This window comes from Raphanus sativus, chromosome 3 (genome assembly GCF_000801105.2).
Source record: "Raphanus sativus cultivar WK10039 chromosome 3, ASM80110v3, whole genome shotgun sequence".
Taxonomy (NCBI): Eukaryota; Viridiplantae; Streptophyta; class Magnoliopsida; order Brassicales; family Brassicaceae; genus Raphanus; species Raphanus sativus.
In genome coordinates, this window is record NC_079513.1 from 13,960,274 (window position 1) to 13,985,474 (window position 25,201).

The window sequence follows — 25,201 nt, forward strand, 5'->3', positions numbered from 1 at the left end:
TTTCATTGATTACAATTATTTAATTATTTACATTAATCTATTAAATATATAATATTTTTACAAAACCTTAATAGTTACAAGGATGTTAATAATAAATTAATTTTAACAAATTAAATTATACTTTTAGTTAACAAAAATCTATTGATAAAAATCTAACAAAAATTTTAATATAAATTTTTAAATATTATTTTAAATTAATGCATGGTAAATTCGTGATTAAAATAAATATTTATTATAAAAATAAAAATATATTTTTTATAAAATTTTAATTATAGTCATAATATATTAAAATTATATATTTATAAAATAAAAACCCCGCACAGATGTGCGGGTTAAAATTTAGTTGTATTTTTATGTTTTCTTTTATCTTTTTGTAATAAGACCGATTTTTAGATCAGACCATTTTTACAGTTTGTAACATCTTTCTTTTAACACTAAATATTTTATGGATCCAAAGGAAGGATACAGAGCCGGCGAGTACCGTTTGTATTTTGTAACATCTAAACTTTGATTTAAATGAAATTTATTTGTTTTAGCAAAAAATTGATAGTAGTATTTTTTTTTATAATCAGTAAAACAAAAATATGAGAATCCACTACGAAAACAAACTTTTTTATCCTCGTATCTCTTACTACTAGTTCTCTGGCAAGTACGGTAGAAAACATTTTCCGTATCACTTTAATAATAGTTATCTCGTGATGGCTTTGCATTGCCTGGTCCTACTACAGATTACAGCAAGAGAATTACTGTTTAATTGTCTCTTTGGGATCTCTAGATAAATAAATAAAGAAACAAACAAAGAAACTCACAAGTGTGTGTGTGCGCCCATTGACCTCACAGCTCACATACCCGACTTGCATTCAAGCTTAAGCAACCGTCACTTCCAACCACCGCATTACATTCTGTTAGCTCTCTTCTGATTCAGACAACACACCAACCAGTTTCTCTCTTGTTCTGTTGGAAAAATTCACAAATCTCAGTCCTGATTCAGAAAGTTTCGTGCTTTTTGGATCCGATGTTGGTTCAAGATCGTGCGGTGCCGAAGCCGACGAAGATCCGACGATTCGCCGAACCGAAAAACCTAGACTTCACCTCATGGGTCTCCGAGAACCTCTCAAGAATCGTCATCTCCTCCCTCCTCATCGTCACCGTAGCGTCATTCTTCTTCCTCTACAACACCACCGACACCGCCTCCCTCCTCTGTTTCCACTCCCAGTCAACTCAATCCCTCCAACCCCTCGCCCGTCCCCACATCAAATGGAGCTCGATCCAAGTCCTCCCCGACAAAACCTCCCCTTACTCCACCTTCCTCACCGAGAGATGGATCGTGGTCTCGGTCACGAACCACCCCACCGAGGAGCTCAAAACCCTGGTGAAGATCCGAGGCTGGCAGGTTCTAGCCGTCGGAAACTCGATGACACCTAAAGACTGGAGTCTCAAAGGCTCCATCTTTCTCTCCCTCGACGCTCAGGCTGAGCTCGGTTACCGCGTTTTAGACCACTTGCCTTACGATTCCTTCGTGAGGAAGAGCGTTGGTTACCTCTTCGCGATCCACCACGGTGCTAAGAAGATCTACGACGCGGATGATCGTGTGGAAGTGATTGGCGGTGATCTAGGGAAGAGTTTTGACGTGGAGTTGGTTGGTGAAGATCCGGTTCTGCAGTATAGTCACGAGGATCCCAACAGGACTGTGGTGAACCCTTACGTTCATTTCGGACAGCGTTCGGTTTGGCCTAGAGGTTTGCCGTTAGAGAATGTAGGGGAGATTAATCACGAGGAGTATTACACCGAGGTGTTCGGTGGCAAGCAGTTTATACAGCAAGGGGTTTCCAACGGTTTGCCTGATGTTGATTCGGTGTTTTACTTCACTAGGAAGACTACTTTTGAAGCCTTTGATGTTAGGTTCGATGAGCATGCTCCCAAAGTGGCTTTGCCTCAGGGTGTGATGGTGCCTGTTAACTCGTTCAACACGCTTTACCATTCGGCGGCGTTTTGGGGGTTGATGCTTCCTGTTTCGGTTAGTTCCATGGCTTCTGATGTGATTAGAGGGTACTGGGGACAGAGGCTGTTGTGGGAGCTTGGTGGTTACGTTGCTGTTTATCCACCTACCGCTCACCGGTTCGATAGAGTCGAAGCGTACCCTTTCGCTGAAGAGAAGGATCTTCACGTCAACGTCGGTCGTTTGATCAAGTTCTTGCTCGCTTGGAGATCGGGGAAGCACAGTTTCTTTGAGACGATACTTGATCTGAGCTTTGCTATGGCTGAAGAAGGGTTTTGGACGGAGCAGGATTTGAAGTTCACTGCTGATTGGCTTCAGGATTTGATTACCGTCGGATACCAACAGCCTAGGCTGATGTCGCTGGAACTGGACCGGCCGCGAGCTGCTATAGGACACGGGGATAGAAAAGAGTTTGTTCCGAGGAAGCTGCCTTCGGTTCATCTCGGTGTTGAGGAGACGGGAACGGTGAGCAGTGAGATAGGGAACTTGATAAGGTGGAGGAAGAACTTTGGGAACGTTGTTCTTGTTATGTTTTGTAGTGGTCCCGTTGAACGCACTGCTCTTGAGTGGAGGTTGCTTTACGGCAGAGTGTTCAAGACGGTTGTGATATTGTCTTCTCAAAAGAACTCTGATCTCTATGTTGAAGAAGCCAAACAAGACCACATTTACAAGTAAGAACTTTTCTCAAGATTTTAAGTATTGAAGTTGTAGCTTACTAATGGTATGTTTGTTTTAGGCATCTACCGAAGATATTTGATCGGTACAGTAGCGCAGAAGGGTTCTTGTTTGTTGAAGATGATACAGTCCTCAACTACTGGAATCTACTTCAAGCTGACAAGACTAAGATTTGGACTACAGACAAGGTATAATAACATTGTCATTTTCTTGCTATCTGGATATGTGTAGTATCTTACAAGGCATTGGTTTTAGGTGTCAAAGTCATGGACATCAGTGAAACCGACTGGGAAGTCTGATTGGTTCTCTGTACAAGCAGAGTTAGTGAAGAGAACCGTTAGTACAATGCCGGCTCATTTCCAAGTTAACTACAAGGAAGCAGCCAAGAACAATCAAGAGGCATTAACGGTATGCAGCTCAGAGGTGTTCTACGTGCCTAAACGATATGTGACCGACTTTACCGAGCTTGTGGAGCTCGTTGGAGATATGGACTTGCATTACAAGGTGGCTGTACCGATGTTCTTCATGTCGATGGATTCGCCTCAGAACTACGACCCTGTTTTTGGTTCGATGGTGTATAAGAGGAAGTCGTCTTCGTTTAACTCTTCTTTGAGTCTGTATTCTGCTCAAGCACCTGCTGTTCACCCGTGGAGCATATCGAGCGAGCAAGATTTTATCAAATTGGTTGGACAAATGGCTGAAGGCGACCCGTTACTAATGGAACTAGTATGATGATGACAGAGTCAAGGGATAGAGAGGTTGCAGTAATGCAATGATAGAAGAAAAAAACAGAGTTAATACAAAAGATTTGTCTACTTTTGGTTCTCTTTCTAATTTTTTTTTTGGAGAAAGTCTTGTAATGTTCCTTTTGTAACCAACCATACCTTTCGTGAGTGTATAATGTTTCCTCATCTAAATTCAATATCTTCTTTATCAATGAAGACTGAGAAAACGTATCATAAAGTTGGAGACAAGGCTTGAAATTAAGAGATTGGAATGTTAAGGAAGCTTGGTGAATAGATCCTGAAGCTGAGTGTGGCTTACCAAGACACCAAGTTTCTGTGAGATTGCTTCTCTCAGTGTCTCGGGATCCAAGCTCGCCAATGTATCAGCACTGCTCATTGCAATGTACTCACTCAAATTGTGCAAGACTCCATCTTCAAAAGCAAGCAAAAAAAAAAGAAAAACAAATGAGGAAATGAGTCTTGTTAATGGAAGAAGGGTGTTTTAAGGTGTAACATGTATAACCTTGGGAAACAATGGGCTGATGGGGTGGAGGTTGAGCAGTCCAGCTACCATCAGGTTCCTTCATGTGTCGTCTATCAGAAGCAAAGTGCTTAAAGAAGAGAGGAGCATGCACAACGCGAAAGAACCTATAGTAACCAGGTCAGTAATTGCAATAAAAGGCTTGAGATAGGTTAGTTGATGGGTAGGGTGAAGGATGTGTACCTCTGATATTCAGGAAAAAGCTGAAAAGAAGGCTGGATAGTATCAGCCACGTAGGAAGGTAACGGAGAAGGGAAAGGCAAAGTGGAATCGAGATCCCACACTAAAGGCTCAGAGTCACTTTCTTTCTTCCTCTATTGATGCAAACATAAAATCAAATCAAGGCTGATTCATTCCAACAAAGGTACAAAGCTGGTGTTGCTTATTTTACCTGGACACAGATGACATGATAATCCCAGAGAACAATCCCATCAGCTCTGGTACTAGCTTTCTGATGCCAAAGTGGAACCTACACCAACACCTAATCAACATTATAGCTTTGTATTGAAACAGTGCAAATACAAACAAGACCAAAACACAGTAAGTAAAGTAAGATGCGTGCCTGCTTCTTCTCATTGGAGATGAAAACGACAAACAGATCAGAAGCCGTCGCATCCGCTACGCCGTTCTCGCACAACGTCTTGCAGAGTAGATACACGTTCTCTTCGCTACCAACATATAAAAAGACCAACAACCCCTTCTTAGGTTCTTACATATGAAGCCGCTCTCTATCATTTTGAAGAAACCTGAATCGAAGGGAGTTATGTGAGCAAAAGAATAGCTACCAGTAGAAAGGAGTGTGTTGGAATCGAGTGGCATCCATCGCTGGTAGCTCCGATATTACGCTGCTCATTTTTTTTTTTAATTTCGATTTGATTCAGTACTCTTCTTTATTTTTCTTAGGTGTTCCACCCACTTTGATCATCTTCTCCTCTTCTAATGGTCTCGAATGCAGCAAAAAAATCTATATATATAAAGTATTGTTCACTCTCTCCTCCTTCTGCCACGTCATCAATTAGGCTTCCCTCGCGACGACACGTGTCCAGGCTACACTCTGCGCAGCGTTTCATTTAAGTGTTGTTTAATTGAGATTTTTTTTTAATTTCGTGTTTGGGCTTACGTTTTTACGCCGTGGATGGCCCAATGGAGGGATTCTCCCTTGTAGACCTAATTTTTGTCTTCTTCTTTCATCTCGCGGCGGTGTAGAGATGTCGTCTGAGCTTCTCCGAAACGGTCTCATAGATGCTTCATGATCGATCGTTAATGGTTCTCATCCCCACTACGTCGTCTTCAATGCCTCTAGATCTGAAAGGTGGTGATTTTTTGTTATAAATATGTGTGAGTTTTCTCTGTTTCTCTCATCTTATCTTCAGCTCTTATAACTATTACTAAAAGATTATCTTATGACTAATTCTCGAATATTTTTTTCTGTTCTGAAATCCGGCAGGTGCTCATCCGCCGTCGAAACTAGGCTTTTGAGGTTCTGGGAGGCTAGAAACGTGAAGCTTGGCGATGAGTTCATGTTGGTCGACATACTGATGGTTGACGTCAACGTAAGTACCTTTTTCTTATTTTTCTGTTTAATTCAAATTATTCCGGCGAGGATCTTACTGTCGACGTATCTTGAATCTGCTAGCTCCTTTGTGTTTGCTCACCATTTTCTTTAATTTTTTTTTCTTGGGTCTTCGTGCTTATTGCTGATCATGTCCGTTGATACCTCTTTTGATATCCATCCAGTAGTTCGTAGTTTCGGTTTCCCCAGTTTTAAGATTTGAGATCTCATAACTTTAGATGTACTAGGGTTAGTTAGATTTTTTAATAGATAAGAGGATTTTTGACTACTTTCCAGATTATCAACGGATTCTTTGATTTTTGATTCTCTCGGTTTGATAATTTAAGACATGACGTAAAATCTGGAGGAGATTTGTTTGATTGTATATGTTTGCTTCATGTATTTGCTGATGCAAACGCATGTTGAATTCTAAACCTTGATTGTCTTCTATTGATACGCTCATTTAGGACTCTATTAGCAACCATTAGAAAATCAGACATGAAGGTTAGTTAAAACCATTTACAGTTACTACTAATACTACCAGGGAAACTGGTCAAAACTTTCTCTATGTACGTCATGTTCGTATTTCTTTTTATATAATGATCTTGCTGGCTAATTTATTTTGAAATTTTGTGGTTGAGTTGAAGAGTTAACTTACTGGGTACGGTGAATGAATGTATTATCTTACAGGTTCGATATCAAGTATTATTTTACAGGATTTGAAGATATTAGACCTGTGTAAGTCGGATCTGCTTAAGTGTCTGTTCACAAGCGATTTGCTCTCTTGCATAATTTTATTAAGTTACTATTTCTTGAGACAGCGTGGTAGCAGCATATATAGGAACTGGATTTGATTTTGAGTATTCTTTGGTGAGCCAGGGCTTCCAAGGTTTTACTGTCTTCCAAGGAATACTTTTCAAAACGAGCTATATTATTCTTTACTATCTTACTTGATGCAGAGATTAACAAGAGACAAAACTCGGCCTCAACCTCCGCAGCTGCATCAGAAAATGGGACCGGAAGAGGCTGGAGAAGAGCAAGGACCCAGATTTCCCACGGTAAAGCTGAGAAAACGGTGCGAGGGGGGAAGAGGTGGTGAAAGGGTTGAGAGATGAAAAACGGAATGTGAAGCTGAACAAGAGGATTGGAGTATATTCTTTGGAGATTCAGCAGTTGGAGAAAAATTTGCAAAGAAAATGGGACTCAAGATTTTAAATGAGTTAACAGAAGGTTATGAGAGTATCTACGAAAGGCTTTCAGCTTTGCCTTCTACTGCTCATGGTGCTTTGGTACTAATCTCACTGTAAAGTTTATGTCTTTTAGTTCTCTGATGATTGTCTTATAGACTTGAAATGTATGCCAGCATGTTTTTCAGATTTATAGCAACCTCTGAGGTTTTCGGTCTTTCATTTATAACTTAGTCTTTTAGAAAAAGGAAGTCTTTCGGTAAAAGAAAAGACTGAGAAAGTTCCTTTTTGCTGTTTGGTTTTGTTTCTAAGTTTTCTCTGTTTACCTCTCTCTTTGTTATGTAGATTGAATATGAGCCAGAATATTTTATGCCAGATTTTGGATCGAACACTTCTAATCACTAAGCATTGATACTATCGAGATTCTTATTCACGACTAACGTCACTGAGAGAATTGGTAATTTTAAATTAAATTTGCTACTAAAATGTGATATTAAGATTATTTCATGATTGAAATTAGGATACTATTTTCTCTAACCTTCCACCAACTTACCAATTTTATGCATTTCAGCGATAGTTACAGATTGTTGTGTGTGCAGATATGCTCAAGGAGTGGCCATTAAGTCAACTGAGTGGTGTTCGTAATTGACTGCTCTAAACCAGTTAATTCCTGCTTGATTTTGTGTCAGATAATTATAGATGTACTGTACGTACATATTTTCTCATCCGACACCACACAAATTTGATTATAGCTAATTTTTATTTACCTTTGTTTTCAATTACACCAATTGCAAATGAATCATATAAAAATCAGGTCCGGAACAAAGATTAAGAAATCCCATAAATTTAAAGACGAACTTATAAAAAAATTGAAAAAATATCAAATCCCGCCCGTAGGGCGGGCCTATCCTAGTAAAAAATAAAAGAGTCTATGCAGTTCAGCAGTTCATCGAGTTAGCGACGTCGTATCATGTATATGTCTAACGACGTCGTATCATGTATATGTGTAATGGCGTCGTATCATGTATATGTGTAAGAGTTTCTATGTATAACGGCTTCGTATCATAGTCTCATAATTCATAAATAAGTTACAACGGCGTCGTATCATATGTATATGTTTAACGACTTTCTTTCCATGATCTACCTCTTACCGTCTTCTCCTGGGAGAGAGGAAGCTGAAAGAGATGGTGATGTTGCAGTAAGAAGAAGAATGAGTTTGGTCCAGTGTTCTATTAACTAGAGTGGTACTGCTATCTGCTACATCATTAACCTACATTAGGAGAAGAAAACAAAATCAACACACTTCCGTGATGTGATCTTTTTGAGTGGAACAGAGACCGATGATCACGTAGATTTTATTATTAATAATAAACTTGAAAAAGAAGATGAAGAAAACATGGGACCTTCCACGTGACCGTGAGAAACTGAGGCAAGTTCGTGGACCATACATTTTGCCATTATATACAACTTTGAGAATTTTAGTTAAGATATGTGGTGGGTGACACTTTTTCACATGATATGTTTTCGGTTTTTTTAAGCCCGGATGTTTTCTAATATATGCCTAATTCCATGAAGCACCATAGTATTCAATCATCGAACCCGTTTCCTATAGATTCATACCAAGTCCCTCCATATTCAAACTGGAGATCAACATTTGTCCGATTCATTGTTTTGAATGAGTCACTCTTTGGTATATCGCTGCTCGAGTCTAGTGCATGTGGTAAAATTTTAATTGAGATTTCTTGACTACACTTAATCAAATCGAAATATGTAAGCCAAGTTACAAAAAAAAAAACCAATTATGTAATTCAAACTAGTATCATCCTCCTATTTCTAGTGTTTGCTTTAACATTTATAATCCTATGATGTTGGTAATTTTTTTTTAAAAAAAGCCATTCATTCAACGCGAGTAGCAGCCTTTTTTTTTTAACTCTTTCTATATAAAATGATTCAAATAATTCAGCAACAAAACATAAAATACCGAAAAAAAATAATGGGTAGCCGATTCTGAAAATATCATTTTCAAAGTACATAACTATGATTGTATATCCTGTTAATATTTTTGGTATATACCCAAAAAAATAAGAAAAACGGTAAGAGTTGGAAAAATAAAGTTGAGAGAAAAGAACAAGTATCATCCATGTCTCCATGACCTCTGATAAAAGCTTAAAAGTATAAAGTAAAGCTGTTCTACTTGCATATATCTGGTTTATTGTATTGTTTTTTTTTTGTAACTGGTTTATTGTATTGTTATGAATGAATAGTGAAGTACAAATGAGAACTAACCCTTTAAATATCACCTTATTTACACCAAAATGCCATTGAGTAAATATCAACTATTTTTCTAAAAATAAAAATCAATCATCATTTATTATATCTTACAAAAAAACTTACCAATCGGAAACATTATATATGTGAACAATTTAGATCTTTTTGCTTGATTTACTCCACGAAATCTATCTATTTAATACAAAATCACCAGATTATTAATTAAGCAATATCCATGAACATATATATATATATATATATATATATATAAGTGTACCCTTCTACTCACTTTCTTCATATTCAAAACACGAAGAGAACAAAATGTTAAACAACCAAAATTGGTTTTCTCAACGACGTCAAATCTTAGGGACGAAACTCTTGAATGTATTCTTGCAGATAAGCAAGTAAGTTAAATAAATTCCATACAAGCTCCAAACCTTTGTTAATATCATTATTGACTGACCATCTTCAAACAACTCTAAATTTTGATTGGTAACAAGAAGATTTCAGTTGATACGCTTGCTTGACGAAGGTAGAAAAAATTAAAGACAAAGGTTGATGTGAAGTTTTGTTTAGAAAATAAAACAAATCAAATTTTTTTTTGTTAACAAACCTACATAGTTTTTTTCCCGGAAAAAAAATAATTGATACCGAATGGACTTTTGTTCTTAAAATATATATTATATCTAGATGGTCCAAATCATATTATTGTGTAAGATTTGTTGTTGGAGGTTTTTATTAGTTAAAAATTTTTAATTCTATATTTATATGTTTTACAAAAAAATATTTATTATTTTAGTAGCTTCATAAAATTAACTTACAGTGAAACCTCTATAAATTAATAATGTTGAGACTACACCAAAACTATAATTTTTATTAATTTATAGAGATTATTAATTTATCGAGATACTAATTGAAACAAAAATCAATTCGAAACTATGAAATTATATTAATTTATAGAGATATTAATTTATAGATTTTTAATTTATAGAGGTTATACTGTATATTATAAAGATCTGGTAAAACCAAATGTTAAAATATTTGTTTATATTGTTATTTATTGAATAAAATAAAATGTGAACAAAAGTCACTAGATATAAAAAAGGCTTCTAAAAAGTAATTTATATATGATAGTGCCAAATATCTCTATATAAAATAACGTAGACTTAAACATATTCAGCTACAATAGCATTAAAATGATGACACAGAAAACAAAAATTAACATATAAAGAAAAGTTAAAACTAACACTCGGGCACACAGATCAAAGGTTAGTCTATATTATTAAAACTGAAATATTTTTTGGTAATGTTTGAAAATATGGAGAGTATAATAACTGAGATTGTTTGGAAACATGTATACCAAATTAAATATTTTTTTATTTACATATTTAGTCATTGCATTTACAATAAATTAAGTATTTTTTATATTTTTTTAAATTTACTGATTCTACCTAAAATAAATCTTAATTAACTAATTACAATGGTTGTTGTTTCTTTGTGGTGAAATTAAAAACACTAACTAACATATATAGTATATATTATATAAAATAAATTTTAAATTCAGTATTACCCCCTGTTCGAAAACGCGGCCGGAGCGGCCGAGTACTCGCCGGAAAACCGCTTGGCGGAGCTTCACCGCCGCGATTTTGGTATAATCGCTTGAAAACTCGGCTCAGAAAAAAAAAAGTTTGGGTTATGAAGATTTTGTGCTCGAAATCAGTATAATTATTGTGTATAAGATGTAAGAACAAGAGAAACTGAGTTTAATTGAACCAAATAGCTTAAAATGGTGATTTAGGTTGAAAAAAATAAAAACGGCTGCAAAATTAGGGTTCAGACTCGAGGAAGAAGATGATAGGAAAACTACGATTTTACCCCTACATTAATAAAAAAACAAAAAAACAGCATACTTGGGCTTTGAACCTGGGTTTGGGCGTTTGGGAAGGTCTAAATGACCACTGGACCGCAAGACATTTATTGTCTAAAGCGATATAAATATTTATTAAGTGTATATGTTGTGTAAAATAATTTAAAATTTAAATAATTTATGAAAATTACCCTCTGCGTACTCCCCGATTTTATCCCGCTTTTCTAATAACTCGCTAGGTCCCAATGTGCCGCACGCGTAACGCCTAGCGAGTTTTTGAACATTGGTATTACCTTATTTAGTTTAGTTAAATATAAATTTTTTGAGAATTTAATTTTCAAGAAAACGAAATATCATAAAGTTAATAATAATTCATAGAAAACTAATGCAAACATTAAAAAAATTTAGTATGTTGCTTTTTAAAAAAAATTAATAAAAAAAGAACAGGTTAATATATGAATAGTACAATTACATCAAACTGCATCAAATTACAAAATTTTAAATATAATATTATGTACAAATAAAAAAATATTATTAAACATTTATACTATAAAATAATATATTTTACTCTATATGTAAATTACAAAACATAAAAATATATATGGATTTTTTTTTTATAAAACCAACAGTTTATGAGTTTACGTTGAAGATAAGTTAAATCAAACACCCGCATGGATGTACGGGTCAAGTTCTAGTTTTTATTATATGAAAATTGCTTGATTTTCTAAAGAGTTCAGTTGTGCAAATACACATGCTAAAAACAGAACACCCTATTTTGGTCATCAAAACAGAACACCCTGCCCTGCTGAATAGTAAAATAGTGAGTAACCAGGCAAAAGCAATCTAGGGATATACAAATTATGAGTTTCTAAGCAATCTGAGTTCGAATGTATTCCATTACACTCTATTATTATGATCACATAAATATGAATTAATTGATTATGGCCCATTTAAATACTTGTAGTTTCAGAAGAAACTCTATACGTAAACCACATCTTTTCTTTATAATTCGTCTAAATTTTTCCATAAATCTGAAATACCTCCATAGTAATAAAAAATATTAGCGATTATATAATTTGAATTGAGATCATCAGTCAAAAATAATGCACCAGAATTTTATTGGTCAATCAATTTTCACTAAAATTAAAGTTATTCTAAAAATAGTAAAACGTTTTATATTTTGAAAAATCAAATATTTTCGTAAAACATCTTACATTATGAAACGAAGAGAATATATCTTATTAATTATTTAATATTCTAACATTCTATAAAACTATGTGTAATGCAGTTAAATAGTTATATGTGTTGAATTTGATAAGTAAAATATTATCTTACATATGTGAATATCATTCTGGGAATTTAAATGTTATCTTTTAAATATAACTAGTTTGTTGTTTTTGCCCAAAAACAAAACTAGGTTACTACTACTTATCACTAAAATATATCCAATAGATATATGAATAATATTATTTTATTAATTTTGTAAAATGAAAATTTATGAAAATAGCTAAACTTTTAAATATTATTTTTCAAATATGTCCATTTTCAACCCCCAAAATTCAAAGAACATGTCTTAAATTTGGGTTTAATGTGGATTTTCATTTTTATCCCATAGATCTATTTTTCTATTTAAATGTAGTGAGAAATTGAAAAGCCAACATTGGTCGGTAGATCTTTTTTCTCGCAATAAATTAGACAGAACTATTGAACGTCTTTTTCAAACCATTGTCTTCTCCCTCTATCATCTTCTTCATCTCCTCCTCTACAATCATTCGTCTCTCTACTGTAAATCTAAGAAAGAATTTTTTTAAAAAAAAAACTTTACGGAAAAAGCATTAGAAAAGTAATCAAACAGCGCACACTCTGTTTCTTTCAAATAATAATAATTCAATTCAATACGCTTTCCTAACTCACGATCGTCTTCCATTTCTTTTCTTAATCTCCAGCTCGCCGTCTTCATCTCTCAGTGCCACACACAGATCTTTAATACAAGGTACTTTCTCTCGATCCGGATCGGTTTTGACTAATGACGGATCATATGATTGATTGTGTTCGTACGTTGCTCTGTTCACGATCTCTGTTTTGATTCTTGATCTGATTTTTTTCTTAATGGGTATTCTGAATCATCTATGATCATAAGCTTTCACTGATGATCGATGAGTTTATTTATAAAGGCATATGGATGTCGTGTTGTTGAGATATATTATTATTATTATTATTATTATTATCCACTGTCCACATTTATATTTGCCAAGCTGAGATAATGAATGATAGAATCTGGCTGATCATCTTCTCATATGTTTTGACTGAACAGGTTCATTGGCCTGTGTTGTTTGATACCTCTCACACACACAAAAACAGGATTTGAGAGTTATACAAAATGTCTGGGTCAGCGAAAGTATTGGATCCTGCATTTCAAGGAGCTGGACAGAAACCGTATGCTTTCAGCAACATACCTACTTTTATATAATATTATTATATTTTTGAATGTGTGAACTTTTACATTCTTTTAGAGGAACTGAGATCTGGAGAATCGAGAATTTCGAGGCGGTTCCAGTGCCTAAGTCTGAGCATGGAAAGTTCTATATGGGAGACACTTACATTGTCTTGCAGGTTTTAACTTGTGTTCCCTCCCCTTTTGTTTATTATTATCATTCATTCACCTTTTGTGTTATGTTTTATCTTCAACTTGCGCAGACAACACAGAACAAAGGAGGTGCTTATCTGTTTGACATACATTTCTGGATTGGGAAAGACACTAGTCAGGTGCCTATTTTCAAGTCTTTTTGTTTTTTGGTGATTACATTTTTTATTTTTTTGGGTTATTTCCAACTTATGGTTTGATATGGTTTCAGGATGAATCTGGAACAGCAGCTGTTAAAACAGTTGAACTCGATGCAGTTCTTGGAGGCCGTGCTGTCCAACACCGGGAAATTCAGGGTCATGAATCTGACAAATTCTTGTCTTACTTCAAGCCATGTATTATACCCTTAGAGGGTGGTGTTGCGTCTGGTTTCAAAACACCTGAAGAAGAGGTGTTCGAGACTCGGTTATATACCTGCAAAGGAAAACGTGCAATTCGTTTGAAGCAGGTTTAAACCGCGTTGCACTCTCTTTTGCATCAGAACAGTGATTATTACCAAATGTACCTTAACTTTTCCTTATCTTTTTTGTCTTTGTTTGTAGGTTCCTTTTGCCCGTTCATCGCTGAATCATGATGATGTGTTTATCTTGGACACCAAGGAAAAGATCTATCAGTTCAACGGTGCGAACTCAAACATCCAAGAGAGAGCCAAAGCTTTGGAAGTTGTTCAGTATTTGAAAGACAAGTATCACGAAGGAACATGCGATGTTGCTATTGTTGGTAAGCGTCCTCTTCCTCATTTTTTTTGGTCTGGCAAAGCTTTCAACAGATGGTGTGTTAGGTGGAAACTTATGTATGTTATGTTGTAACTCCTTGCGTAACAGACGATGGAAAACTAGATACAGAATCAGATTCTGGTGAGTTTTGGGTCCTGTTTGGTGGGTTTGCTCCAATCGCAAGGAAAGTTGCCAATGATGATGATGTTATCCCGGAATCAACTCCACCTAAGCTATATTGGTACTTATCTCCCCTTTAATCATGCTCCTACCAATATGATGGGGGTGTTTGATATGTTGTTGTTCGTTTCTTTAGCATCGCTGATGGTCAGATGGAACCTATAGAGGGTGACCTATCCAAATCTATGATGGAAAACACTAAATGCTACCTCTTGGACTGTGGTGCTGAGGTGTTTGTATGGGTTGGTCGTGTGACTCAAATGGATGAGAGGAAAGCTGCTAATCAATCTGCTGAGGTAAAGAAAAAAAGTGGAAACCTTCTGAAAGTCATGGATTCTCACTTTTTTACCTTTTGTTTCCAGGAGTTTCTTGCTAGTGAAAATAGGCCAAAGGCAACACGAGTGACACGTGTTATCCAAGGTTACGAGTCCCACTCTTTCAAGTGTAACTTTGACTCTTGGCCATCAGGCTCTGCTGCTCCTGGTAACGAAGAAGGACGAGGCAAAGTTGCTGGTAAAAAAAAACCACAATGAAACTCTTATCCAGTAGTTTTAGCAACTCAGTTACTAATGGTCACTGCACCATTTTTTCTAGCTTTGCTGAAGCAACAAGGTGTTGGGCTGAAGGGCATTTCGAAAAGTGCAACACCTGTGAATGAGGATATTCCACCTCTGCTTGAAGCTGGTGGAAAGTTGGAGGTCTGTTTTGACTTGTTACCCCCTTTATATTACGCATTTGGCTATATATTTATCCTTTTTTATTATAAATATTGTCATTATGCCTATGTATCAGGTTTGGTTTGTTGATGGTAAAGTCAAGAGCCCGTTGCCTAAAGAAGATATTGGCAAGTTCTATTCTGGGGACTGCTATTTGGTCCTTTACACCTATCATTCTGGAGATAGGAAAGAAGACTATTTCTTGTGCTGCTGGTTTGGAAATAATAGCATTCAGGTAACTCTAATGTAAAAGTCATGAACAAAAAGTATTACTGGATGTACTGTTAGCTAAACTCTATGAGCATAATGTTATGGATTTTTCTGGATTTTGGCTTAAAAATTCTGATTATTTTTTTCTATATCCAGGAGGACCAAGATACAGCAGTTAGACTGGCGAATACAATGTCAAACTCGTTAAAGGGAAGACCTGTGCAGGTACAAAGTTTTCTTTTTATTGAAAGCAATGATGATGAATAGTACTTAAAACTATGGATAAAGTGATGGGGTGTTCTTGCAGGGGCGTGTCTACGAGGGTAAAGAGCCTCCACAGTTTGTTGCCCTTTTCCAGCCTATGGTGATCCTAAAGGTATTTTGTATGACATGATTGCATGTGAGAAAAAACACAGTGATTAATATTGGACTTTTAGGGTGGCTTGAGCTCTGGCTACAAAAGCAACTTGGAAGAGAAAGGTTCACCAGACGAGATTTACACACCAGAATCAATTGCACTAATTCAAGTATCTGGAACTGGAGTTCACAATAACAAGGCGCTGCAAGTTGAACCAGTATGTGGTATTTAATTTGTTCAGAGCTTTGTATCAATGGGATGATTTTTATTGTTTTAACTCGTATATGTTTACTTCCTTTAGGTGGCAACATCTTTGAACTCTTATGAGTGCTTCCTACTGCAATCTGGTACTTCTGTGTTCCTTTGGCATGGAAATCAAAGTGCGCATGAACTGCTAGAACTGGCTGCTAAAGTTGCTGAATTCTTGAAGGTTAGTTTCGGATCATATCGTGTTGTTTTCATTCCTGAAGTAGAGTTTTATGTAGTAACCCATAATGGTAAAATGTTCTTTTGTCAGCCTGGGGTTACACTCAAGCATGCCAAAGAAGGAACAGAGAGCTCAACCTTTTGGTTTGCACTTGGAGGAAAGCAGAACTTCACCAGCAAGAAGGCTTCACCTGAGACTGTCAGGGATCCTCACCTATTCTCATTTTCTTTCAACAAAGGTGAATCTTTGATACTATTTAATAGGATGATGATAATTGTGGTTTCTTAACTCTCATAAATACCTTTTCTTCACTTTATCTGTATTCTAACCATATCATTTATCTTTCAAACGTGTCTGCCTGCAGGAAAGTTTCAGGTGAGATATTGTCGATGTTACACAAGTTTCGGAGATGCTGTTTTGTGTGTGTGTGTGTGTTTAACAATATGCTCTGCAACAGGTTGAAGAGATCTACAACTTTGCTCAAGATGACCTATTGACTGAGGATATATATTTTCTTGACACTCATGCTGAAGTTTTTGTCTGGGTTGGTCAATGTGTGGACCCCAAGGAAAAGCAAACTGTGTTTGAGATTGGCCAAGTAACTCTATTCCCTTATCACCTTTGCTTCTCCCTCTCTCTTTTTCTCCTCTACTGTTTGCTCAATGAGACAGTTTAATGGCAGAAATACATAGATCGTGCTGGATCCTTGGAAGGCTTGTCTCCTAAAGTTCCACTATACAAAATCAACGAAGGGAACGAACCATGCTTCTTCACCACTTACTTTTCTTGGGATCACACTAAATCTATCGTAAGTTTAGTTTCTCTTTTTCTCAGTGGCTGGCATGAAACTTTCTACCTAATGCGAGTTAAGAGTTTTGTTGTTGAAGGGAGGTTTGGGAAATGAGTATGTTACAATGTAGTGATTATGGTTTCAGCAACTTTATATATATATATTGAAGTTAAGTTAGATTGAAGCATTCTGCTGCCTGAAAAACCCAGTTAGGAAGCTTTGCAACTACAGAGAGGAGGCAAGAGATATTATAATTTGAACACTGTAACCAGAGAAACGCTTCATATATATAACTAGATAACCTCTGATTGTACATCGTGGCTTTTCCTTTACAGTTGCTCGTCTTCTTTAAGTTTAAATTTCTCAATGTTTTTAAACATGTGATGTAGGTGCAAGGAAACTCATTCCAGAAAAAAGCAGCCTTGTTATTTGGCACTCACCACGTTGTAGAGGTACTAGACCCTTTGCTTTCTCTGTTTCTCTTTCACTTTTGTGCTTGTAATGGCTTAGGGGGTTATGGAAAAGCGCTCTCGTTGTTATGTTCGGCCTTCTTGGCTTCATGATAGTTATCCTTGTGCTGCTGCAGGACAAGTCTAGCGGTGGTGGACCAAGGCAAAGAGCTGAGGCACTAGCTGCCTTAAATTCTGCCTTTAATTCTTCTTCTAGCAGACCTGCCTATTCGGTAAATATTTATCTAAACACGAATCCAATGTTTGTACTGTATATTCTTTTTGAAAATTGACTGAAGATATTGCATATTATGAAAACTTTGATCCAGAATAACAATGTACGTTTTGAGTCTGTACAACTAAATCTAGACACTGACTTGCAAATTTGTTGAGGTCTACACTAAGCTGCTGCTTGAACACATCAATGAGGTTCACTTAATAATGATTCACTGATAATTGAACTTAGATAGTCATCCATTTTAACTGCAGAGCCAGGACAGATCAAGCGAAAGCCAAGAGGGTCCAAGACAAAGAGCTGAAGCTTTAGCCGCCTTGACGTCCGCGTTTAGTTCATCATCGACCAAAGCGCCTCCACCACCAAGGTCAGTGGGGACGAGTCAGGCTTCACAGAGAGCAGCAGCAGTGGCTGCTCTCTCTCAAGTTCTTGTTGCTGAGAATAAGAAAACACCTGATACCTCTCCTACAAGAAGATCTACTAGCTCCAACCCAGCAGATGACTCCTCTCTAAGTAAAGTTTCTCTATCATTTATTTCACGTTCTCAATTTTCGATACCAAAATTGACTATATCTATCTTCCTCCACAGATGAAGCGAAAGATGATCAAGCAGATGCTTCAGAAGAAGAGGAGCCTGAAGTGAAACAGGAGGAAACAGAAGAGCAAGATGAATCTGTGATAGATCCAAGTGGAGCAACTTTCACTTACGAACAGCTGAAAGCCAATTCTGAGAACCCAGTGACTGGTATAGATTACAAGCGCAGAGAGGTGAGTTGGTTATAGTTTAGTATTAGGAGCTGAATCAGTCCTGCTTATAGCCTAACTTGCCTGTTTCTTTATTGTTGTGATCAATTTAAAAGGCTTATCTATCTGAGGAAGAGTTCCCAAATGTGTTTGGGATGGAAAAAGACGCATTCAACAACTTACCTCGTTGGAAGCAAGATCTGCTTAAGAAGAAGTTTGACTTGTTCTAGAACACTCAAACACCAATGGGAAAAAAAACATATCACACATCATTCTTGCACCGTCCTGCAATTCATTTTTATACTAAAGTCACTGAATGTGGTCAGTCAGTTTGTTGTTGGTTTGAAGAGTGATCTTCTTTTTTTGGTTTATTTTCTTCAATTTTTGTTTACTTTTTGTCTTATGGTTTGGTTTGGGTTTGATTATTAATATTTTTTTACAGCACAATCATGTCTTGTATGATGATCATAGTTTGTAATGATTATTTTACCCCAGACAGATTTGTGGTTGTGGGTTAAAAATTCTTTGAGTTGGATTTTTCATTTGTTGTGATTATTTAAGAACATGTTTGTTTACAATCAGATGCTTTATTGTAAGTGGATATTTAAAAGTGGTTTGCTAAGGTTTTTTTCTTTTTCTTGGTTTGGTAAGGTTTGTAGGTCAGTATTCTGGCTTTTGACTGTGTAGACATGGTGCAGTCCATGTATTTCCTTAGTACTACAGCCACTAGAACTAGTTCTGTATACCAAAAAATCTAAAGAACTCTTTTATCTTTTGATGAATTTTCCAATATTGCTTTCTTCCATCAAATTTGTTTTTTAATGATTGGTTTAGAGATGTGACTTTTTAACAAGATGCAACTTGCGTTAGAGCATCTTTATTGCAGTATTTCAACACATCTTATGAGAATATAATAAAAGGAAAAAAGGAAAAACTGATCAGAGATGTGTTTTTTGGTTTCTATGCAAGAAGTGTTTTGGTGAATTTTGTATTCATTAAATAAAATGTTTGTGTACTTTAATTAATATATTTGTTTCTTTTTATGTTTTTCATTTCTATTTTTCATTTTTTTAATAATAATTTGAAATTGTATATTGGGTATCTTTTTATTTTCAAATAAAATTTAGTATTACTTTTTTATGTTTTCAATTTAAAAATTAGTTTTAATGTTTTAAAAATTATTATATGTTTTAACATTATTAAATTATATAATTATTAAGATACAAGTTCTATATCCTTCCACTTATCCTACTACTAATTATTACTAAACTATATCTCTCACTTATTCCATTAAGGATGCTCTTATATTATTTTATTAATTTTTCACATTTAAACTATATCCCCCATTTATCCCATTAAGGATGTTCTTATCTGAACCAATGTTTTAAGTTACAAAAATGTTATAATGAAACGAAATAACGAGGAAGTTGGTTGGAAAGAATAATATTCCCATGGGCGGCTGGGCTTTTATTGGCAAAACTAGGTCTGGACGTTTTTACCTCAACCTGAAGTATTTACCTAAACCTGAACCGGAAAAACCGAAATCGAATCCGAACTATTATACAAAAATATTCGAATGGGACTTATAAGCTTAGTACTTTGGTGTTTAGTTATAATCTGAACCGATCCGAAATCCGAACTAGGATCCAAAAATATCCGAAATTAGTTAAATATGTTAATGTTTTGATATATTTTAAGGTGATTTAGATATTTTTGACTATTTAAAATATTTTTGTAGTTTGTTTTATTTGTTATTTTAAATTATTTTTAGCTAATTTAGTTAATTTAACTAATATTTAATTAGATTTGTAAACAATTTATATATTTTGAAACAAAAATTTGTCGTTTTTCGAGGTTTAAAAAATATACTTTTGAACGATTTTAAACATTGGTTACATCCGATCCGAACCGAACCCGGAAAGAACCGAATTGAATCCGATAATTAGTAAATACCGAATGATACTTCTAAGCATAACTCCGAAAATCCGAAAATCCGAATCACCCGAACCGATACCGAACGGGCCACTGAACGCCCAGGCCTAGGCAAAACATCGACAACGTTTAGCCGTCAAACTTTTAGGAACGTCGCTTCGCTCGTTTTCTATTCTTGTACGTAACGTAATCGAGTAGCTGGGTCAAGCAATGTGACTGTCTAAACTAATTAGGAAAGTCCACGTGTAAAAATGGCTTTCACTGTGGAGCCCGCCTCCTACTTGGCATGGACGCAAAGGCTTAGGTGGGGTCAACGTCATGGAGTCATCAATTACTTAAAAATAATCTCAGTCTTCTTAATACCACATTAATCTACTCGTTTAATATTTTGAGCTCACGTGTATGAATATTTTGATGATAATTTTATTAATTTTAGGACTCCAAAACTGTATTATTACTAACTTGTTTTTTTCCCTTTCTAAAGAATCTTTTTGTCGACCACTTGTGTTAGCTATCCTCATCCAGTTGCTAATTTCATTTTAATATATTAAGGGCCTGACAAGACGTTGTAGCCCAATGGTTAGGACGGGTCCCCGCCTGCACCCAGGTAGGGGGTTCGATCCACGCCGGAGGGAACTACCTTGCAACGCTCTTGTCACCCACACGGATATGGGCCATGCTTTCGGCCCATTTGAAAAACTGGGAGGGGCGTATCCGTGGGCATTCCTTCCCCTTGGGGATTAGTCTGGGCCTTCTGGGCCTGGGATACCCCAGGTTAAACAAAAAAAAAAAAAAATATATATTAAGGGCCTGACTGGTGTAACCGCAGCGGTTGCGGTTGCGGGAGTTTGCGGATGCGGGTGGTTGCGATTTTAAGCGTTTTCTAGAGATTTGTACGACTGGTACAGCTGTTAGAAATTGTCGCGTTTGCGGGACTCTTATGACTGGTAAACTACCAAACACAACATCTGTTAAATAATAATTTAACAATATTTACATTTTATGTAATTATAAAAATATTAAAAATCATAATAATATGATAAATATAAAATTTATATTTATAAAATCATATTATTCAATTTTAAAAATTTATAGAAAATATTTTAGTTTTGAATTTTTATAATATAAATTGAAATATAATATGAATACATTTTACAATTTCTATTATTTCAATTGAAATTTTTTATTGGATATTTTAGTATTATTTTTATTTATTCTATTTTTAAAGAAAAAAAATTTACCCTCCCGCAACCTCCCGCAACCGCAAACGCTAGCTGGAACCAGCTTTTGATTTTAAGAGGTTCGGAGCGGTTTGAAGCGATTTGTAGTGTTTTCTGTGATTGTTTTGAAACGCCAACAACCGCTATGAACCGCAAAAGCTGCGTTTGCGGGTGGTAGCGGGAAAACCAGTCAGCACCTAAGAAGATAAAGAGATTGTGTTCAAAAAAAAAAAAGATAAAGAGATTGAAAAAATATCTTAATTTAAAATATATTATTGGAATAAATTGCAGAGGAAAGAAAAAGAAAAGAAAAAAAGAGGGAAGAGCACAAATGTCAGTGAGGTGAGGCCCAGCCCCCAGGTCCTAGCCACCTCTCTCTCTCTCTCGAAAGATAAAAAAAGCATGCTTTCTTCTTCTTCTTCTTCTTGATGCGAGCGGGCGAAGGTTTTCACCTATCATCTCGATCGGAATCAGTCTAGGGTTTCTTCTGATTAAGGAAAAAGTGTGAACCTTTTTGGTACGAAATGGGGAGGCAGCTGAAGGCTATGCTCCGCAAGAATTGGCTCCTCAAAATTCGTCATCCCTTCGTTACGTCTGCCGAGGTCTCTCCTCTCTTTCATTACTTATTATTCACTGTTGCTTAATTTAGAATTTTTGAAAATTTTCGATATTCTTAAAAGTTTCTCTTTTTTTTTTCAGATTTTACTTCCGACTGTTGTAATGTTGTTGTTGATTGCCGTGAGGACACGTGTTGACACCACAATTCACCCCGCTCACTCGTAACACTATACTGTACTCTTCTCTCCCTCCCTGCCTTATAACCTCGTTTACTGTAATGGGATTTGTGATTTAATTTGTCTCAGGAACATAGAGAAAGACACTCTGGTCCAAGTCGGCCAAGGTATCTCTCCCAGTTTTCCTCAAGTTTTGGAGCTTCTGATCGCTGATGGGGAGTTCTTAGCCTTTGCACCTGACACTGATGAAACTAATAACATGATCCACATTCTCTCTCTTAAGTTTCCTCTACTTCCGGTACAACTTAAGCTTCTCCTTTCAGCTCTGTTTACTCTTTATATGATGTCACATGCTTTTATTCACATGCTTTGCGTCTTTGCAGCTGGTTACTAGGATTTTTAATGATGACATTGAGCTTGAAACCTATATAACCTCTCCCCATTACGGTGTCTGCAGCGATGTGAGGTATGTTGTGCTCTTTCTTGGAGCTGTTTAGACTTACATGCCTTCCGAATGTCTCTATGTTTCGTCACTGGTTTTGGTTAGCATTTCTTGAATTATGGCAGTATCTTTTAAAGTTACTTGTTACCCCCTTTGCTACAACTTTGACAATTGTACTGATTAGACAAGCTAGTGTCTTTCCTCTGTTGGGACTATGATGGTAAAAGGGACTTCACTTTCTTCATTCCCTTTTATTAGTCTTGGATAGTGCAGCATTTAGTTCATAATGTTATGTATCGGCACGTGCCAATTTTGTATGCATTATTTTGTCTTGACGAGTAGCATAGTCTTGTAGCTGTTGGTGATCATGATCTTATGCTGAAGTAATTAAGCCTCGTCATACTTGCTTAGGAACTGTTCGAATCCAAAACTAAAAGGAGCAGTGGTATTCCATGAACAAGGACCTCATGTCTATGATTATAGCATTCGCTTGAACCACACATGGGCATTGGCAGGATTCCCTAGTGTCAAGTCGATCATGGACACAAATGGACCTTATATCAACGATCTGGAAATGGGGATTAATACCATACCAACAATGCAATACAGCTTCAGCGGATTCTTGACTGTACGGTTCATTTACTCTTTTTTTTTTCTTTCTTTGGAAGCTTGTTCAAATTTGCACCCTTGGGTTTGATTGGTCTTGTACCCTTTTGCAGCTTCAGCAGGTGGTAGACTCTTTCATAATATTTGCTTCTCAGCAAAACAGTGACTTGCCATTATCACATTCATCTCTTGGCTCAGCACCCTTTGAGCTGCCATGGACTATGTTTAGCCCATCAAAGATAAGAATGGTTCCATTTCCAACCCGCGAATACACTGATGATGAGTTCCAATCTATTGTCAAAAGCGTAATGGGCTTGTTGTATGTATCACCGCTCTTTGTTTATATATGTGATGTATGGTATTTGAGTCTTTGTATGATCTAAATTATTGTTTACTTGTTGAGCAGGTACCTTCTGGGATTTCTGTATCCAATCTCCCGGCTTATCAGCTACTCTGTCTTTGAGAAGGTTGTTTTGGGTTCTATACTTTGAGCATTCTTAAGAACAAAGCTGCTATATGTTGCTGCTTTTCCACCAAAAGTTGTTTTCTATCACTATTAACTTAAGCTTTTTTTTTCTGAGCTTGCAGGAGCAGAAAATAAGAGAAGGACTTTACATGATGGGCTTGAAGGATGAGATTTTCCATCTGTCGTGGTTTATCACATATGCAGTGCAGGCAGGTTTTCTGGCTTGCAATTTGATTAGTAAACTTTTTTTTTTTTTGCATCTTCCCTTGGCTACGATCAAACCACATGTTGGAGTTCAGTAGCATCTTGTGTTGTTTCAGTGTTTAACAATATTGAATTCAGTTTGAAATGGCAGACTAATGCTTTACTTCTTTCGATATAATGCAATGATTTTAATTTGTTGTTTATTTCCTTACTCGACTTTGTTCTTCAGTTCGCATTATGCGCTGGGATCATTACAGCTTGTACGATGGGAAGTCTCTTTAAGTATAGTGATATGACATTAGTCTTCACATACTTCTTTTTGTTTGGGGTCAGCGCAATCATGCTCTCATTTCTAATATCAACATTTTTCACTCGAGCTAAGACAGCTGTCGCAGTTGGGACCCTGGCCTTTCTCGGAGCCTTCTTCCCTTATTACACAGTTAACGATGAATCCGTGTCCATGTATGTTTATCCTCTTTTTTCTCTTCCTTTTTTCGTGATGGTTGTTTCATGGATAGTGAAAAATTATGCTGGTCTTCGCCACAAAGATTTGGTCTAGAATGCATTGATGTAAAAGTAACTGTTGGGCTTGTAGGGTATTGAAAGTTGTCGCTTCTTTGCTTTCACCTACTGCGTTTGCTCTTGGATCAATCAACTTTGCTGATTACGAGCGTGCACATGTTGGACTTCGTTGGAGCAATATATGGCTGGTAGGTAGATATTTCTGTGGCTACATTCCATGGTTGATTTTCCTTGTGTTCTTTACTTTTTTTTCTGGTCAATCTTCATGTAGGCATCGTCTGGAGTAAGTTTTTTTGTCTGCCTCTTGATGATGCTGCTCGACTCTATTCTGTACTGCGCTATTGGCCTTTATCTGGACAAGGTACCTTCTTTTGCTACTCGTCTTTGTTTACTGTCTGTCTTGTAAACAGCTTTCTGCTTCAAGTGTCTCGGTTGTTGCATGCCACTCTTTAGTACTGACTTTATTTTTAAAGCTTTGTCATGATTAATTTTGTGAACTGCTTTGTTGTTCTTGACATTGTTACTTGTTAGAAAAGTTGTAACTAGGACGTTTCTCTTTCCTCTTCGTCTGTTATATCCTGCATCCTTGGGCTTAATCCGAGAGTTGATTTCCTCAGGTCCTCCCCAGGGAAAATGGTGTGCGGTACCCATGGAACTTTATCTTCAACAAGTGCTTTGGGAGGAAGAAAAACAACCAATATTGCATTCCAGGTCTCAACACTAATATAGAGGGTACTCAGGGAGAGCCTTTTGATCCTGTTATCGAATCAATAAGCCTGGAAATGAGGCAAC

The 25,201-nt window shown here is 36.3% G+C and overlaps 4 protein-coding genes and 1 long non-coding RNA gene across 6 annotated transcripts in view; 4 read left to right on the forward strand and 1 right to left on the reverse strand.

The window, feature by feature from the left end:
* The first annotated feature begins 753 nt into the window (after positions 1-753).
* LOC108835254 (probable glycosyltransferase STELLO1) lies at positions 754-3,550 on the forward strand. The gene is made up of 3 exons (XM_057004564.1): positions 754-2,670; positions 2,736-2,862; positions 2,930-3,550. Exons 1-3 carry the CDS (start codon positions 1,016-1,018, stop codon positions 3,404-3,406), a joined length of 2,259 nt encoding a protein of 752 aa, XP_056860544.1. The 5' UTR covers positions 754-1,015; the 3' UTR covers positions 3,407-3,550.
* Positions 3,483-4,886, reverse strand: LOC108847379 (protein N-terminal glutamine amidohydrolase). Its single transcript, XM_018620606.2, has 6 exons — positions 4,726-4,886; positions 4,503-4,608; positions 4,332-4,409; positions 4,124-4,254; positions 3,923-4,047; positions 3,483-3,831 (listed from the first exon to the last, which is right to left on the reverse strand). Exons 1-6 carry the CDS (start codon positions 4,791-4,793, stop codon positions 3,674-3,676), a joined length of 666 nt encoding a protein of 221 aa, XP_018476108.1. The 5' UTR covers positions 4,794-4,886; the 3' UTR covers positions 3,483-3,673.
* Positions 4,887-5,042: 156 nt separating this feature from the next.
* LOC108847380 (uncharacterized) lies at positions 5,043-7,427 on the forward strand. 2 transcript variants are annotated; one of them, XR_008943181.1, is made up of 4 exons: positions 5,045-5,278; positions 5,388-5,493; positions 6,183-7,136; positions 7,279-7,426. It is a non-coding gene; the product is annotated as an uncharacterized LOC108847380 (long non-coding RNA). The 2 variants fall into 2 exon arrangements; XR_008943180.1 differs by having other exon boundaries at positions 5,043-5,278; positions 5,388-7,136; positions 7,279-7,427.
* Positions 7,428-12,502: 5,075 nt separating this feature from the next.
* On the forward strand, positions 12,503-18,777 carry LOC108847543 (villin-2). Its single transcript, XM_018620809.2, has 25 exons — positions 12,503-12,657; positions 12,761-12,807; positions 13,129-13,250; positions 13,328-13,427; positions 13,512-13,580; positions 13,670-13,906; positions 14,001-14,178; positions 14,283-14,415; positions 14,491-14,650; positions 14,717-14,867; positions 14,949-15,052; positions 15,147-15,305; positions 15,437-15,505; positions 15,588-15,656; positions 15,718-15,855; positions 15,940-16,068; positions 16,156-16,303; positions 16,430-16,440; positions 16,523-16,663; positions 16,748-16,873; positions 17,245-17,307; positions 17,442-17,537; positions 17,794-18,052; positions 18,129-18,307; positions 18,400-18,777. Exons 3-25 carry the CDS (start codon positions 13,195-13,197, stop codon positions 18,511-18,513), a joined length of 2,889 nt encoding a protein of 962 aa, XP_018476311.2. The 5' UTR covers positions 12,503-12,657; positions 12,761-12,807; positions 13,129-13,194; the 3' UTR covers positions 18,514-18,777.
* A 2,961-nt stretch (positions 18,778-21,738) lies between these two features.
* Positions 21,739-25,201, forward strand: part of LOC108847339 (ABC transporter A family member 1) — a 12,297-nt gene continuing 8,834 nt past the window's right edge. The window contains exons 1-12 of the mRNA XM_018620555.2: positions 21,739-22,037; positions 22,135-22,214; positions 22,299-22,467; positions 22,553-22,635; positions 23,023-23,239; positions 23,331-23,536; positions 23,624-23,684; positions 23,806-23,892; positions 24,117-24,349; positions 24,483-24,597; positions 24,681-24,770; positions 25,027-25,201. Of these exons, the coding sequence (XP_018476057.2) occupies positions 21,960-22,037; positions 22,135-22,214; positions 22,299-22,467; positions 22,553-22,635; positions 23,023-23,239; positions 23,331-23,536; positions 23,624-23,684; positions 23,806-23,892; positions 24,117-24,349; positions 24,483-24,597; positions 24,681-24,770; positions 25,027-25,201 (1,594 nt within the window). The 5' untranslated portion in view covers positions 21,739-21,959. The remainder of the gene's footprint in view (positions 22,038-22,134; positions 22,215-22,298; positions 22,468-22,552; positions 22,636-23,022; positions 23,240-23,330; positions 23,537-23,623; positions 23,685-23,805; positions 23,893-24,116; positions 24,350-24,482; positions 24,598-24,680; positions 24,771-25,026) is intronic.